Source organism: Lampris incognitus, chromosome 2, assembly GCF_029633865.1.
Source record: "Lampris incognitus isolate fLamInc1 chromosome 2, fLamInc1.hap2, whole genome shotgun sequence".
NCBI classification, from domain to species: Eukaryota; Metazoa; Chordata; class Actinopteri; order Lampriformes; family Lampridae; genus Lampris; species Lampris incognitus.
In genome coordinates this window covers 116,139,276-116,157,547 of record NC_079212.1, presented here as the reverse complement: position 1 = coordinate 116,157,547, position 18,272 = coordinate 116,139,276, and the positions used below count along the sequence as shown (strand labels likewise).

General features: G+C 44.1%; 1 protein-coding gene across 1 annotated transcript; it reads left to right on the top strand.

Annotated features, from left to right (window-relative positions):
* The first annotated feature begins 3,624 nt into the window (after positions 1-3,624).
* Positions 3,625-16,771, top strand: LOC130107641 (serine/threonine-protein kinase 35-like). The gene is made up of 3 exons (XM_056274336.1): positions 3,625-4,179; positions 6,642-7,387; positions 14,429-16,771. Exons 1-2 carry the CDS (start codon positions 3,672-3,674, stop codon positions 7,358-7,360), a joined length of 1,227 nt encoding a protein of 408 aa, XP_056130311.1. The 5' UTR covers positions 3,625-3,671; the 3' UTR covers positions 7,361-7,387; positions 14,429-16,771.
* The last annotated feature ends 1,501 nt before the right edge of the window (positions 16,772-18,272 follow it).

The window sequence follows — 18,272 nt, the reverse complement described above, 5'->3', positions numbered from 1 at the left end:
ACACGGCCTCATCATCAACCCAGCTAAGTGTCAGTTCGGGGAGTCGTCCATCACCTTCCTCGGGCACCACATCACTCCACAGGGGGCCGTTCCCCTCCCTGCCAGGGTTGAGGCTGTCACCATGTTCCCCCGCCCCCGCACTGTACAGTCGCTGCAGGAATTCCTGGGCATGGTGAACTTTTATAACCGTTTCCTGCCCCGTGCCGCCCACATCATGCGTCCCCTGTATGAGGCCCTGCGGGGTAAGAAGTCTAAGGACGAGCTGGACTGGTCTTCGGAGATGGACGAGGCTTTTGTGGCCGCCAAGACCGCGCTGGCCAACGCTGCGCTGCTAGCTCACCCGTCGCCTGCCGCCCCCATAGCCCTTACAACGGATGCCTCCGACTACGCCGTGGGGGCCGTGTGTGAGCAGTGGGTGGGGGGGGCTGGCAGCCGTTGGCGTTCTTCAGTAAACAACTCCGTGAGAGCGAGCGCAAATACAGCACCTTTGATAGGGAACTCCTGGGTCTCTTCCTCGCAACCAGACACTTTAGGTTCCTATTGGAGGGCCGACAGTTCACCGCTTTCGTGGACCACAAACCGCTGACGTTCTGTATGGCCAAAACCTCAGAACCGTGGTCTGGCCGTCAGCAGCGCCATCTCGCGGCGGTTTCCGAGTTTACCACGGACATACAACACGCGTCGGGCAAGGATAATTTCGTCGCCGACTGCCTTTCACGGGCGGTTGTTAACGCCGTTCACTTGGGACTCGACTACGCCGCTATGGCAGCGGACCAAGCCAAGGACGCGACCGTTCAAGACTACCGGTCGACCCCTACGGCGCTACGGCTGGAGGACGTGACGTTCGACGCGGCCAACACCACCCTCCTCTGTGACATCTCCACCGGTCAACCGCGCCCCCTGGTGCCTACTTCCTGGCGGCGCCGAGTTTTCGACACCGTCCACGGCCTTTCCCACCCGGGAGTGAAGGCCTCGACCAAGCTGGTGAGCGTCAAGTTTGTTTGGCCTGGGCTCCGTAAGGATGTTAGAGCCTGGGCCGGCTCGTGTGTGGCGTGCCAACGCGCCAAGGTGCACCGCCATACCAAGGCCCCTTTGGCGCCGTTTGTGGCTCCAGAGAGGCGGTTTGACCACGTCAATGTTGACCTGGTGGGTCCCCTGCCCCCCTCCCGTGGTCAGACGTTCCTCCTCACTATTGTGGACAGGGCCACCAGGTGGCCAGAGGCTATTCCCTTGTCCTCCACGACGGCAGCAGAGGTAGCACGGGCGTTCATCGGCTGCTGGGTGGCCCGTTTCGGCACGCCGGGTGACATCACGAGCGACCGGGGCTCCCAGTTTACCTCGGAGCTCTGGGCGGCGGTCGCTGAGCACCTGGGGATGAAGATCCACCGCACTACGGCGTACAACCCGCAGAGCAACGGACTTTGTGAGCGGTTCCATCGGGACATGAAAGCCGCTCTGCGGGCAAGCCTCACTGGCTGCGACTGGATTGACCGGCTCCCATGGGTCATGCTCGGCCTGCGTTCGGCCCCGAAGGAAGACCTCCAGACCTCCTCCGCTGAGCTGGTGTATGGCCAGCCCCTGCGAGTTCCGGGGGAGTTTCTTCCGGATGCTACGGCTCCCTGGTCGGCCGCCTCTCACCTCAGTGCGTCCCGGAGCGCTGCCGGTGCCTTCGCTCCCGTTCGGATGTCTCAACACTGCCTCCCCCGGTCCTACGTCCCCAAGGATCTGCCATCGGCGAGGTACGTCTTCATTAGGCACGACAGCCATCGGTCCCCGCTGCAGCCCCCATACGACGGGCCCTTCCGCGTCCTGGAGGCGGGGGATAAGAACTTTGTGGTGGACATGGGGGGCAGGCCGGAGCGGGTCGCTATAGACCGTCTCAAGCCCGCTCACTTGGACATTGGGGAGCCAATGCAATTGGCCCTACCCCCGCGGCGGGGACACCCTCCTAGGTCGGCCCCGGCACCTGCCTCTGTTCCTGCTTCGGCCCCGCCTATGGCCCGGGTTTCGGCCCCATCTGTTTCCCCTCCTGTGAAGCGCAGCCGTTATGGCCGCAGGGTCCGCCCCCCGACTCGTCACTTGTTTTCCCCGTGACTTTGCACTATGTCATTGACTGTTCTGTTGTAGAGTCTATTTTTATGTTCATGACTTGCGCTTTTGCTGTTTTGCATTGTTTTGTGTAGGTGAATTATGGGGGGGGCTGTGTGGTGACCCACATCTATATAACTAGAGACATTCACCTAAGAGGACAGTGTACCTTTAAGGGAAGAGGCGAGGGGTCAGATAATGCACTTCCGCTTCCGGTTGACAGTTCAGTGTCGTTGTCGAATGTATGACATGCAAAGTTGGAGCTAGTAAACTACCTCGACTACGTCTACTCTCACGTCTCCTGTCTCGTTGTCTTCTAACTCCACACCACTGTATTAATGCGAACAATAAAGTAGTCCCACAACACAGTACCAACCATGTTTTTGAAGACTCATCAGATTCTCCTGTACGTAGGACATGGTAGCAGTTCACCTCAGATTTGGTTTTTGATCTCCAATATAGTGTACGGGAAAAAAATTGGGCATTCCATGATTTAGAAGAGCACATACAGTTTGAAACGTACATGGGTAACAGTGAATTTGTAATGTTGATTATCTGTTAATGCTGTCGTAGTTAGCAGCCTCTTGATACAGCTTAAGTGCAGGAAAGCCATTATACCTTCACATTGACAACCATGCGCCCTGTGACAGACAGATTATATAACGTATTATCATTAAGTTTCGCTAAAACTTGTATATTGATTGTATTGTGCGTTATTTCACTGTAACTTGTGAAACTTTTAAGTGCCTCATTCAGTAGTTATTGTAAAACTGTTCATGCTCGTCTGCTCTGTCCAATCGACACCTACGGCGTGTCTGTCCTGGAAGAGGGGTCCCTTCTCTGATGCCTTTCCATATTTTTATGAGACTTTTTCCGCTTAATGATATAGATATCTTCACTACAGTCTCGTGTGTTTAATCCGTTGATGAAGCGTGGTATCAGTATTTCAGCCGAAAGTCTGTCTAACTAAGAGATAGTTAACACGTCTATGAGCCCTGTATCCCCATGTGCGTTCCAACATGTGTTGTCCTTGGCGCACTGCAGGCACGTGAAGGACCACGCTGGAGAGAAGATACCATTCGCGCTGAACCGTAGGGGGGATTGATGTGAGCCTGTGCAACAGGCAAAGGTGACGCTTCTCAGGAAATCGAATCTGTAGTAAATTATCACATCTGGAAACTAACGCTTTAAAGGATTCACGGCAGATATCTTACCATGTATCTTTGACTAAGGGTCGGAAAAAGCCTCGCCGTAAAGGCTTGACAGAAACATCTGACACAAAATCCAGTTTTTTTGTCTTTATCCTGCTCGACTGATGATGATATGTTCGGGAAAAAAACGATTTCTCAAAGGTCGTCATATACAATTTAAAATCAGCGTTCTTTGCAATACGTTTTGCATCCTGCAGTTTGGATTGAAATTTAAATCGTTTCATTCCCGCCCCCTCCCGTTAACTTTGAAAATGGAAGAGTCCGACGATGCCCTCCACTTCTCCATTCCGTGTTCAGCGCAGAAACTACAGTTGTCGAGAAACGGTCTCACACTGGCAATATGTTAACTTCCATAGCGTCTGTACTTGAAACATGAAGGAGGGAGCCATGGATCGTACACCAGGCGGTCGCCGGCGGAGGAGTATGAGATTGTACTGCAAACAAACGGGAGCGCAGGATGAATCGGTTACGAGGGGAAACGCAAACGTTTTGAGATCTCTGAGCGTGGGAAACACGGAGGACAATGACATGGAGGATGATCCTGGTCTTCTCAAAAATGGCAGTTTGTGCCATCGAGTCATAGCACCCCGCTACAGCTTGCTGCGCGAAGTGGGAAGGGGCAGTTACGGCGTTGTTTACGAGGCAGTTGCCCGACGGTCGGGCGCAAAAGTTGCAGTGAAGAAACTCCGCTGTGATGCACCGGAAAGTGTCGAGTTGGCCTTGCAGGAATTTTGGGCGCTGGCCAGCTTGGAGAAACGACACCAGAATGTGGTGCAGTTGGAAGAGTGTGTGTTGCAAAGAAACGGCATGGCACAGAAAATGAGCCATGGGAATAAAAGATCCAAGCAATATTTGCGGTTGGTGGAGACTTCGTTGAAAGGTAGGCCTATCTCAGTGAACCTACTTGGCAAGCTTGAAATACAGGTTCCTATTGTGAGGCTAGCGTTGTTGTGTATCATGCAATGTTGGCGGAGTTTCATAACATTTATGGGTCGTTTAGTTGAGTCTGTTTTCAGAAAATTATATTTTCGGTTGAGAACGTCTTTTTTTTGCACTGACGTAATGACGTCATTCTGTCGTATGCCTTTCAGTAGTCTAGTAAACACCAGCAAGGTTGAGATTTCAACATGCCGCACTTATGAAACAAATTCTTTGTCAACCACCGACACAACCGAGTCACTGGCGTGTAGAGAAATTGTTTTTAAGTGATATTGGAGGCAGATAACCGATGGCTGTGTCCCACCACACCGACTCTCCCTCCAAATGTCTCCTTCCAAAGGACTTGTAGTCTCCATCACGCCATGACTCAGATGTCTCAGAGGGACAGTACTTAAGTGTTGTTAGTCCTGAAGTTGACAAAAGAGTTTGCTAAAATAGCTGCGTTCCTATGTGTGTTTTATAGGCTCGGAATGTAAAATCTAACCCCACTTGTGTCAAAGACCTTCATACATTTGCTGTCCAATGAGGGGCCTGTGGGCCATATTTTGACCTTCATAACAGCTTTTGTTTTATTGCTGGCCAAATAATTCCATAAAATGCTTGGATATTCTATTAAATCGACTTTGATACTGTTTAATGACATTTGAGGAGTGTTTTTTTAAAACTTACTATTTTATGCCAAAGCACATGAATCAAAATTATGACACAAGTAGTCAAATCTTAGACCTGATTGTTTTGGGGGGGTTTTATGCCTTATTAAATGTCTAATGCCTAATTAAATGTTTTTGGCTCCATGACCCACATTCATATTCCAGCCCTTGGCCTTCCATGTCAACATGTTTGCATGCCCCTGCCTTTGAGTGAGTTTTCCTTGTCTTTCCCTTCCCAATTATCCCCAGTCGTGTCACTCCATCGGCCATGCTCCTTCATTCTATGTTTACCCTTTGCTAGTTTCATGGCAGTTTTTCAAATAATGTTGAGGCAACTGCAGTTCCGTCAGCCACTATCATTCAATCTCATTCTACCCATTCAAATTAATTTGAATACATTTTAAATTACTGACCAGTTGTGTCCAGGCGTACGTAATCATACTTGGTTGATTGTATCAACCAGGTATGATTGTGTATGCCTCTAATGAAATGATCCATAAACAACAAGCATCAACTTGATAATTGCTATGAATTGTTTCATCGCTTTTGAAAAAATGTGGAATCAACAAACAGGGTTCCAACATCATGAAAAACACCTGAAAAATTATCGAATTAATCAAATGTCACAGGAGCATTGAGGTTGTGAAAAATTGCAAACTAAGTTTATAAAATCGTATATTTAGCTGCTGAGATTGCATATTCTTGAATTTCAACTGAGATTTTGTATTTTTAGCCATATTTATGCTGAGATTGGATATAAGTGCTTGAAGTTTGGGCGGTATGTTCAGTGAAAAGCTGTTACATCGTGCATTTAGAGACTGCAGAGACTGAGACCCCAGATTGGAGTTTTGGTAGGCTGCGGTGTCAAAAGGCATAAGGTTGCACCACATGAAAGTACCCCAAATTCTCAACTCAGCCAGAAATCTAACATTACAAATGGGAGATCTTTTAGTAAATCTCTTCTAGTCAAATAATAATTGTCTGAGGAATGGCGTGCTTTCGTATGTGTGTGTATTTCGGTCAGTCAGTCCATCTGTGTGAGTGGTACTGAGGCTTCCACTGATGGTTAATTCTAGGCTAAATAGTGGCCTATGGACGAGGGCTGTAACTGTGTTCCCAATATTTGTCAAGAGTATGTCTGAACTTCTTTTGAACTCGTTTCTCAAACCATGGTACTTCAAATAGGTATTGCTCGACTTCCACTTTTCCACAAATGCTTACATAGATCTCAGCTCAAGGATGCGCCAACTGGAATTTGAGTTTCATATGCAAATAGCCGTGACCATTAACTAGAGTTTCAATGACCATGTGTACTATTCACAGAGGATTTGGGAATGTTTGCACTCACAGCATTGTAAGATGGCGACAGATGTATTCTTAGCCCCCACCCCCCGGTTCAGGGATGGTCATTCCGTCTTCACATAGATGGCCTCTTTGACTCCTCGTTCAAACCAGCATTCTTCCCTACCAAGGATGTCACACCTATTTACATATGAAACTGATCATTGGTTATAGTCATGCAACTGTATTGTTTATAAGTGTAGGGATACCTGCAGTCAATTAAGACTAAAGAGGTCACTTAGATGAGTGATGAAATGTTTCTCTCAATAAACATTGTTTCCAGATGAACTGATTCAACTTTATTTGATTTTCTTACCTGGATTATAGAGCATGCGTAAAGACGTCTTGCATTTTTCATTTAACCTACTGTGTCATCACAACACATCCTCATAATTGTCTAATTCCATTTCAGGTGAGAGAGTGCTCAGTCACCCTGAGGAGCCCTGCTACCTGTGGTTTGTCATGGAGTTCTGTGAAGGTGGTGACCTCAACCAGTTTATCTTGTCTCGCCAACCCAACCCACGAACCAACAACAGCTTCATGCTCCAGCTAACCAGTGCTGTGGCATTTTTGCATGAAAACAACATTGTCCACCGGGACCTCAAGCCAGACAACATTCTCATCTCAGAGAAGTCAGGGACTCCGGTCCTCAAGGTTGCTGACTTTGGCCTCAGTAAAGTTTGTGCTGGTTTGGAAAATGTTGGCAAGGGGAAAGAAGGGGAGGACAAGAATAAAAATATCAACGTGAACAAGTTCTGGTTGTCGTCGGCCTGCGGCTCAGACTTCTACATGGCTCCCGAGGTGTGGGAGGGCCACTACACAGCCAAAGCTGACATCTTTGCCCTAGGCATCATCATCTGGGCTATGCTGGAAAGAATTACTTTTGTCGATGCTGAGTCCAAACGGGAACTGTTGGGTACATATGTGAGACATGGAGAAGACATTGTGCCAGTAGGTGAGGCACTTCTAGAGAACCCAAAGATGGTACTGAATATTCCACTGAGACGTAGATCGTCCATGTCTGAGGGGGTAAAGAAGCTTTTACGGGACATGTTGTCGGTCAATCCTCAGGACCGGCCGGATGCATTTGAGCTGCAGGCTAGAATGGACCAGGTTATGTGTGCTGCGTGACCCTCCTTGAACTGGATCATTTAACAGGTGCTAATCTTCTTTCTCCTAAAAGACATCTTTTGACCTCTTACCTTCTTAAGTTTGCTTGTTTTTTTTAACCCCTCTTTTTTTTGGTTTATTAATGAATTAAACTGCCCTAGGGGTTTCACAGAATAGTCGACATCAAAACCACTAGTCAACACTACATAGTTGTAGACTAATCATTCATCTGTGGTTTTAGAAATGTGCAGTAATAAAGCGGAGGAAATGCATCTACAGCAGATATGCCCCTTGGGGTGCTGTGGTCCCAACTTATATGTGTTTAGTTTGAGCAATCGTTTTCTATGCTATACCATGTTAAATAAACAGAATTTAAGGTATTTAGAGAAGGAAAGACTGCTGCCATCCTTGTGTTTCAGTTTAACAAGGGACCATGTTAACTGGTGATTTTAGTGACGGCAGCTGTTGAAAACACAGAACAAGTAGTGTCCTCTTAAAAGCCTTTAATTTTACTTTAATCAATTTTAAATATGCACTCATCCGTGTTTGATATCTACTCTATCCATTTACATAAATTGTGTTCAGAAAGACTCAGTCACCTCTCGAAACGCCTCTTATAATGTAGCAAACAACCACAGCTGGCAGTGCTGCTGTATTTTATACTGTTATCCTCAATCGGAAAGTGACCCATATTCAGTCATTTAACCTGAAACGTTGTAATGACAAATTCCTCATTAGACGGTAGCTGCTCTGCTAATCTGTTTTCCCCACATTGAAAGTAACTTCAAGAAATGTGAATGCTTCTTGTTGGCGACGCCGATTAATTTACATAATGTAGGACAAAGTGCAAGAACAGGCATTCGGGTGCAGACTGGGATTGAAAGAGGCGCCGTTCTCCCTATTACAAGTCAGTATATAATCAAAATGATTTTGAGGTTATTGTAAGACAAAAAAGTTGCATAAGATTGCTTTAACGTGGTCACTAGTTAAACTGAAACACCTGCAAGAAAGCAGTCGCATTGTTACTGCAGTCAAACAGTATCAAGCTCAGACAGGCACGCTGGGGGTTTAGTCCAATCAGATTGCGGCTCATTTGTAAACAGCCTCTCAGAGCCAATCAAGGACTCTCTATTTTATCTAACCCCAGGTTTGTCTTGCCTACATTAGTTAACCCTTTACTGGTTGTATTTGAGACATTTTTGATGAGAATTGATTGTTGTTATTGGGGTGAAAAAAAAGATATATATCTTCTGCGATTTATCAACTACTTGACTACTTTTTGGGAGTAGTTGACAACTACTAAAACAGCGCAGTCGTGAATGCCCTACACTGCCCTGTATTTTGTCTGTAAATGTTTTTTTCCCCAATGACTGTTATTTTAGACTTTTGACAGATTAATCTGTAATTTAGGGGATTTTTGTTGATCGTCAGTAGATGCGAGATTATGAAATAGAACGTTCTACTATTTATCTGAGGTCATGTTGGATTCATGTCCTCTTCTTCATTGTCAGCTTAAGTACGAGTCAGTGGAGAGCTTCTTTTCTTACAGCGTTTTCATTGTTAAAGGCCTGTTCCAGCTGACGCAGGCTTGAGGATGCTCAGTATGAAAAAGCACATAGGTACAGCAGGGAACCCCCCACCACCACTGTGCTTAGCATGAGCACAGACAGTAGAGTAGTAACAGAAATGCATGGAAACACAACATATCACAAACATTATTTCATAGCAGTGCACTAGTTAGACATCCCTTATGTAACTAATATGTTCCAGCCACCCCTGTCCGTCAGGGTACAAATCCATTAACCTTAAGTGTTCTTCTCTTTTTTTAAAATCTCTGTTCAGAATTAATATGTGTAGTTTGCAGGCATTAGAATCCTTCTGCCCAGCCAGATTTATGTTCCCTTCAAGTGTCAACAAACATCACATCATACTGCGTATTGTGGGGGTAGGGTGTGTGTGTGTGTGTGTGTGTGTGTGTGTGTGTGTGTGTGTGTGTGTGTGTGTGTCTTACATCATCCCCTTGGGGGAAGCGGGCTAAGAGCACAAGTGAGGGGGTTGGTCGAAGAGAACCATTGGTCGCACACCTCCCTTGTGATATGCTCCCCTCCCATAACTGCCTGTCACTGCTGCACCTCCTCCATTCATCCTTTCTCCAGCCCCCTTCCTGTGTCGCACATGTCTACCAAACACTGACACCACATTTAACTAATGGCAGCCTAATACAGGATTAAGCGCTTTTTCCAATAATGACTGTGTGTCTGCATACATGACGTCAGTAAGCTTTAGGTGACCTTAAATAGAAAGCTTGCTCCTCATGCCTTGACCTAGATAAAGGACTTCAGAGGGGGGCAGAATTTAGCCATGCGAAACTAATGTGTTGTGATATTTGAAGCATTTATCAATCAGTTATTCAATATGTAGATTAGATAGATTAGATAACTACTTTTAGACAAGTAATGGTGGTAATAATCACAGATTAAGCCCCCACATACATTCAGGATGGAAGAAAAAAGAAGCCTATGAAAATATTGAAAACTGCCTGATTAGTTTGCTTATCACAACAAAGTATCAGCTGTACAACCCCCCATTGTGTGCACAGTAGCCTTGTTGCTGTATCGAGAGACATGTTCTGGTATGTCACAACGGTGGACTCTGCTAATGAAACCCAAATCTAAACTCTCCCACCACACAAACCATTAGTCAGCAATGGGCTATCACAGCATGGGGTCTCTGCAGGATAAGTGCCAAATCCCTGTCTATAAACTCTCCAAACCAGTTACATAACAGGTTTGGGGGGGGGGGTCAACATGGAAAACAAATCTGTTACAGGAAAGGACTGTTTGCATTGCAGAATATGTCTGTCTCTTAGGGCAGTGATAATCCTGATCAGTGTGGGTTACGGTGCAGCATGCTGTCAGACAATTTAATTACATTTAATTGAGTCTTGTGTCCCAACTGAGGACGGTTCCTCCTTCTGCCAGGTGCTCTGCCTGTGTATTTGGCTCTTAGTTCAGATGCTCCGGTTGCTTACTTGGCATTTATTCATGTTAGCTCACCTATTGCCCCAGTTAAACACTTAGTGATGTATTTGTTTTCCACCACACCTACTAGCTACTCGGAGCTCATGCTCTTTGAACTGTCATGTTGATTGTGGTTTGAACTGCTATGTTGATGCCCGTACTGCTTGTGCTGTACCAGTTTTAGCCCCGCCATTTGTGATCAGAGTGGTATTTTATTACATTTCCTCCAAAGGCAGAACACCCCCCCCCATTGGCATTCTCTCCAAGACTTGGGGAAAACTTGAGGCAGCCTAATACAGTGTATTACAATTTATTCAGTCTAATTCACAGGGTACTGATGGAAACTATCAAATCCACTATGGCGACCCCTGGGAAACAGGGAACAAGCCGAAAGAAGAAGTATAGCGTGATCAGTGGTGTCAAAGGCTGCACTGAGGTCCAGTAGTAGACGCACAGAGGTGGAATCAGAGTCCATAGCTAGTCAAGCCAAATCAATTTTATTTGTATAGCCCAATATCACAAATTGCAAATTTGCCTCGAGGGGCTTAACAGCAATACAACATCCTGTCCTTAGACCTTCACATCAGATTAGGAACAACTCTCTTAAAAAAAAAAAAAAACTTTAACAGGGAGAAAAAATAGGAAGAAACTCGGGGAGAGCAACAGAGGAGGGATCTCTCTCCCAAGATGGACAATGTGCAGTGGATGTTGTGTTTACACAATTTACAGAATACAACACTGAAAGAGGATAACAGAATTATAATGGAATTATAAAATATGAAGAATATGATGAGGAGGATGCCAAGCAGTGTCCAGATGCCACCGGAACAGCCCAGGACCTGAACCACGTGACCACCATCACCATGTAAAAAAAAAAAAAAATTAGTCGCACATCTTGGTGAGAGAAGGATAAAACATTAAATCAGGATAACAAAATTATATGGATTTATAAAATATATAAAAAGAAAATGTGATGAGAGAGATGCCAAGCAGTGTCCAGGTGGTGATCACCATGGTGAAGAACTCGAATGAAGAGCTCGAGATGGAATGTACACTTTAAGGAGATCAGATAGGCCAAGATGGGGCAACCCCATTTAGGATTTTATAAGTCAGCAGAAGCACCATGAAGTCTGATCTAACATGGATAGGAAGCCAATGAAGGGAGTAGTAGGTCATTCACCACTCTAGTCAGAGCAGTTTCAGTGGAGTGACAGGCCCTGAGAGCTGATTGAAAAGGTTCATATAGATCTTTTTTTTCTATATGGGTCGAAAGTTGTTGATACACAACTCTCTCTAGTACTTTAGAAAAGAATGGAAGATCAATCTCACGAAGCCGAATCCTGAAGATTGAATAAATGGGGTTTTTGAAAACCTCGACCTTCAGGCCAGAACAAAAATTCTGGTATACAAAGCAGTAGGGCTTCCCACCCTACTGCATGGGTCAGAAACATGGACCACATATAGCAGGCACCTTAGAGCAATCGAGGCATACCAACAGCGATGCCCCAGAAAGATCCTTAAGATCAGCTGGGAAGATAAGCACACCAACTTCAGTGCTTGAGGAGGCCAAAATGTCTACTATAACCGTCGCCATTGCACAACATAGCTGAGATGGACTGGCGATGTCCAACAAATGTCTGACTCTCGTCTCCTGAAACAAGTCCTTTACTCTCAGCTCGTGACAGGATGCCTTGCCCCAAGAGGACAAAAGAAGTGATATAAAGATAACATCAAGTCCTACATCAAAAGGTTTGGCAACGACCTTAACACCTGGGAACAAGCAGCAAAAAACAGGCCGATGATGATGGTGGGTGTGTGTGTGTGTGTGTGTGTGTGTGTGTGTGTTAGCGCGCGCGCAGAGATGACGCCAGGCAGGGCACACTGCAGTAGAAGTTGCTGCAGATGAGTCAGACGTGGACTGCAGCAAAGTGGAGCATAGCTGTACTGACTCAGCAGGTCTAGTGATTGTTTTGTTTTTTTATGAATGGTTGGCGGCCTCTGTCTTAAAAAAAAAAGTTAGCACTCACTCATTCAAATATATTTAGCACATTATATCCATAAGAGGGCAAACCAATACAAGATGTAACTACTTGTATAGATATATTTCAATGTAAACATGTCTTTTAAAAGAGCTACATACCTACACATTACAAAATAAACAAATAAAATAATGTCCTATACCGTATAACTTCATGTGCCCTCAGGTTACTAGTGGTGGAATGGTAAGCTAACTAGCTTACATAGTACGACTTTATCTCGAGGTTCCACGATTTTTCCATTTTCTGACCAAAATCCTTAGTATTTCCAAACGGGGCTTTTTAGATTGTTCGGAATGAAAATCACCGTCTCTCTGCGGCCAAGTTGGGTTGTGGACTCTGACATCTTCCCCGCACATTATTATTCGCACGTTTCAGCTTGACCTAAATTTCATTTTCAACCAGTGAATGTGATGTTATGCGACTCCTGTCCATCAGTCTGTTCAGCGCAGCGGCCGAGGCTCTCGCGAGAATTCGCGAGGCAGACAGCTGCGGTAGTTTTTTTTTCTCTCACAAACGAAAACTTTACTACGCTACACTGGCTTCTTTGAGTCTAAGATGCACACAAAGACCCCGTTTTTGATAATAAAAAAAAGTCCACTAAGAGCTAAACCATGATATAGTATATGAACAATGTCAAAGGTTGAATCAGTACATCTGGATACGTTTATTGACAGACGTTTCATCATTCATCTAAAAGTGACCTCTTTACACAGCAACGTTTTTAACATAAAACGGTAAAGTATTGTTACGTTTTGGCCGTTCGTTCACACGACAGCGGTGTTTGGGGGGGGGGCTGAAAACGCAAACTTTCGAAACTGTGTTCCAGATTGAAATCTTTTGAACGAAAACTAGCAAAACCATCCATCCATTTACCCAAACCGCTTATCCTGCTCTCAGGGTCGCGGGGATGCTGGATCCTATCCGAAGCAGTCATTGGGCGACAGGCGGGGAGACACCCTGGACAGGCCGCCAGGTCATCACAGGGCCTCCACACACACCTAGGGAAACCTGTTCCTGTGAAAACTGTGACGTCACGACTCCACTTTGCACATGCGTATTACGTTTTCAGTCAAATAGCCACGCTCGAGTAAGGAGACAACATGAACAATGGCGGATTACCGAGCTGTGTTTGTGCTGTTATCTCTGCTAAATTTAGATTTGCTACACCATTACTGTGATCAGCGGAGACGCATTATTTACATGCGCCAAATTCTCAATTCACCTATACGTCGACGGAGGGCAACCAAAAGACGCTTTTGGAGTCCACCGGAAGGGCTCTCTACCACAAAGTTTCACCGCCAACTACTGGCCTGGCATGCATACTACAGTATTTTCGGTTTTTTTGCGGATCCGTGGGCATGCGGATCGTATTCAAAACGATGTCGTCTGAACACGGAACTTTTTTAAAACGCAAAGGAAAAACTTTTCCGTTTTTAGCAAGACCGCTGTCTTGTAAACGTGCCTTAAACTGTCTGCATGTATCCCCACCATTATAAACCATACAGTTGCATAACGGCCAAATCCAACGACCAGTTTCATATGCAAATATGGGCGTGTCCATTAACAGTTTCAGTGGCCATGTGTACTATTCACAGAGTTACATGTGGCCTTTGAAACTGTAGTTTAATGGTCACGCCCATATTTGCATATGAAACTGGTCGTTGGTTTCAGTCGTTATGCAGCTGTATTGTTTATAAGGGGTGGGGATCCCTGCAGTCAGTTTAGACTGAAGAGGTCACTTAGATGAGTGATGAAACGTATCTCTCAATAAACGTTTTATCCAGATGAACTGATTCAACCTTCTTTGATTTTCTTACCAGGATTATTGAGCATACATCAAGACATTGTATGAACAATTTGTTTACAGTTTGGTAATTTGGTGTGTCAAAGAACTAAAAACACTTTTTTTTAAGTCCTGTCTGGGGATGTTTGGGTTGATGGGCCAAGCGTCATCAGTTATTCTTTCAGGGAACATAGTTGACTTGTTTTAGTACCTCTGCTAAATGTAATTTCTCTCTTGTCTTTCTCAGACACCCCATATTTCCCAGAGCTGCTATTTCCAGAAAGGGTCCTCCCTGTTTTAGCCTGAAGACTGTGAACCTTCTGTCAAGACTAAGGAGAGACCAGAGGCAGATGTTGACACCTCTGCATTTAAGATGTAAGAAGTGGGGATTTTATTCTTTTTTTTTTAATCGTTTACAAAATGTAGTCTGCTACAGATTTTGGTACAGAATGTTCATCTCTGAAATATTGTGATAATGTGAGAAATTCTATATCTGCTATTTGTTGGTAGAAGCTGTGTTTTGCTGCTTGGCATGGTTGTCTTTAAGCTGAATTGGGGGACAAGGGATGAGGTACAGTTGCTGGCTCTGCACTCACTCAAATAGGATCAGGGATTTTTCACCACATCTGTGGCTAGGGATAGATATTTGTGTAGTCGACAACAACACACATTGTGTCAATACAACTTTAAACGAATATGTAAATGTAGCAAAAAGTTTTTAAAAAAAACTATTCAAATAACACACGTGTTACAAACTAGACACACGAATGAGTTGACACTTGCATTGTTTTTAAGGATACGTGCATATAGAGACACTCCTGACTTTATGTTATCTTTGCGTTACTTTGTTCCTCTTGTTATTTTGACAAAGCAGTTCCCTGAAGTAATTCTCACCCACTTATGGGATCCACTGTATTGAAGATGAGAATAATGAGCAGGTTGCTAACTTGTGAATGCAGTTGATATCATGGAAACTATTTCTACCTTTTATTCTCCTCATTAATCAATTTCCTCATGCCTATGGTGCCTTGGAGTTGTGTGTTGGTTGAAATCAAAGTATTTTATTTGCAGTATGAATGACCCTGTCATTTTAACCTCAAAAATCTCTTGATATTTCTTTTAATATATATTTGAATTGCCTATTCTGTTTATTCGGAAGCAATGCCGTTGAATTTCCATAAAAAAATGTACATTTTAAAAATTAATTTAATTTGGTGCTCAGAATTTGCTTGTCAATGTGTGATGGTTTTAAGTATCAAAGGAAAAATCTGGTTGTAACTGGTTCCCAGGTTGTAAAACAAAGAACAAAAAAAACTAGAATTTTCCTTTTAAAATTATGCTGCAGAACAAATGCAGGTTATCTTGATATCATTTATTTCTTGTGATACATAGGTGTTTGACCAGCCGGGGGAATGTACTCTCTTTCAGTATATTATCCTGTGAAATCAAGTTGTGTGTAGGTATTTTGTCCTGGAACCAAAGCTTGTAACACTTCAGAAACTGAATGAAAGTTTTATTTGTTTGTCATTAGTCTCGTTTTGCCTGTGCTTGTAACACAGTTTAGTAAAATTTGATTGTAGTGGATATTCTCATTGTACCGAACTACCTCATTTTTTTCTGCCTATTTGAATTCCTTTATTTTATTTTTTTTACTGAGCCATTGTTTCCTTTGTTCTTTCTTCAAAGGCACACATTTTAATTGCAGACATTCCTTGGTTAACGAACGATACTAGTGAATTCAAAAATGCTTCTTTTTTTGCAGTATTGTTCCTTGGTTTGTGCATGTCTATTTTCCATGGTAATGGTTTTAAAGGCATTGATGGATCATGAACACATTTTAGAGATGGATATGATTTTTATCTTTTTCTGTTACTTATTTTACTGCCCCCATTTTGATTTTTGGACCCTTTTTGTTTACATTTTAGCAGGTGTTTACTCCCCTTTTTCTGTAGATTGCTCAGCAAATGTCATAATTAGCTTTTAACTTTTGAACTTAAGTCACAAGGTACCTCACTACTCCATACCTTTTTTTCCGCTAATGTATAAGTAACGAGTGCAATCTAGATCATCTTAGGTTGTTTGTTCGGTGTACAAGCAGTGATCACGAAGTGGAGATGAGACGAGGTACAAGCCGTACCTGAGGCGTAGACGCTTCTCTGACTTTTGCTCTTACATTCTGGGATGTTGGTTTGGATTTCCAAGTGGTTAATTTCATTTCATGGCATTTTATCTAGACAAATGTGTATTTATTTTTTAAACTTTGAAATTAAAGATATTTTCTGCTTCCTCTGTTGGAAAAGTTTATCTTTTTTCTCTCTCTCTCGGGTTGCTCCCCCCCCTTGTCTCCCCAATTACCCACTCTACCAAGCCGTCCTGGTCACTGCTCCACCCCCTCTGCTGATCCGGGGGGGCTGCAGACTACCACATGCCTCCTTTGATATATGTGGAGTCACCAGCCACTTCTTTTCACCTGACAGTGAGGAGTTTCACCAGGTGTACATAGCATGTGGGAGGATCATGCCATTCCCCCCAGTTCCCCCTCCCCCCCAAACAGACGCCTTGACCCACCAGAGGAGGCGCTAGTGCAGCTACCAGGACACACCCACATCTGGCTTCCCACCCGCAGACACAGCCAATTGTGTCTGTAGGGGACACCTAGCCAAGCCAGAGGTAACACGGGGATTCGATCCGTTGATCGCTACCCGGACGACCCTCTCTCGGGTTTCTAATGTGGCTGCCTCTGGTTGGTACCCCTTGGTAGTAGGTACACTAATATCGCTGCCCTCTTGTTACATAGGTTTTAAGGACATTGTCCTTCCTATCTTTTAAAATGTGCAGATGAAACATATATTTAACTAAACAGAGTGATTCCACCTCATTCACACACTTGTACACTATTCTATGCAACATCAAGCATCACTTGGTGCACTGTGCAACAATCCAGGTTTGCTTGGTTTTAAATCTCTTTTGCTTGACATCTTCAAAGGGATTGAAGTAGAAAACCAGACCTTGCATTTGTGAGGTGAACCGTGTCCTTTATTTATTTATTTATTTTCATCAGAATTTATAGTCTGGTTGTAGACATTGCTAGAGCCATTGGGGTCTGTGACAATGTCTCCTGTTTCATTTAATTTGTCAATTTTTTTCCCGCTTTAATAAAGGATGAAAACATTGCTGAATTGTTTTTGTGGTTGGAGTTTTTTTGTGAGAGATGGAGTATATAGGAGGCATAATCGAAAAGAACTGAGTGTTCAAATTTATATGTAAGGGATTAGCTCATAGTTTCTATGACAGCTGATGGATGGGTGTGCCTACATTGCCTTGCCCTATGCCTAAAGGGTACCGCCATCTGATTGCTGTTGAGTGTGATGCAACCAAGAGCACATGAACCTCAAATGAAGTACTTATTACAAGGTTGTCTAATGCATGAGAGGACTACATGTCTGCTTTGCTGTTAAAAGGCCTCGAATTCCAAATGAAAGACAGTCTCTGGTGCCGTTTCATCAGCGCTTTTCCCCTTAAAGCACAAAAACCCACACAAGCGAACCTGACTTTAAAAAGCTAGTGCTGTTGTAGTATCTAGACTTCTATGAACTTTGTTGAGCAAAAGAATGAAATGACGAGGTGTTTGATAGCATTTGGGTGTTCCGGTGCATCTGTGTGGGTAATGTCTATTTGTGTTTGGGTAAATATCGGACAGCTCAGTTTTGTATTTTTGATTATTGGTTTCTATGTGGTGGCATGTGTATGCATGCATGTGTGCGTGTGAGTATGAACTCGGTGGCCACTACAAGGGAATCGGGTAAAGTAGGAGGACTGGCCCAGCAGCTCCAATGATCAGTCACACATCTGGCAAGCCATGCGATTTCAACATGCAAGAGCACACAAACCACTATGACGCTCATATTGTCAGTGGTACTGTGGATTAAATATTTGCCAAAAAGGCACTCACAAAACCACTGTTGTGTTTCGCTGTATCATGGCAAGTACACAAAAGATTGTAATGATGTGAAAATGGCAGCTAGTGTGCCTTAATAAGTCAAAATGAGTTGGAGAAAATGGGAGCCTTTTGTGTAGCCAGAACAGATGGT

What these genes read in the sequence shown, in the direction of transcription:
- LOC130107641 (XM_056274336.1), top strand. Translation starts at nt 3,672, where the DNA reads ATGAAGGAGGGAGCCATGGATCGTACACCAGGCGGTCGCCGGCGGAGG. An exon ending in GGTGGAGACTTCGTTGAAAG is followed by an intron (nt 4,180 to 6,641) that starts GTAGGCCTATCT and finishes ATTCCATTTCAG; the next exon opens with GTGAGAGAGTGCTCAGTCAC.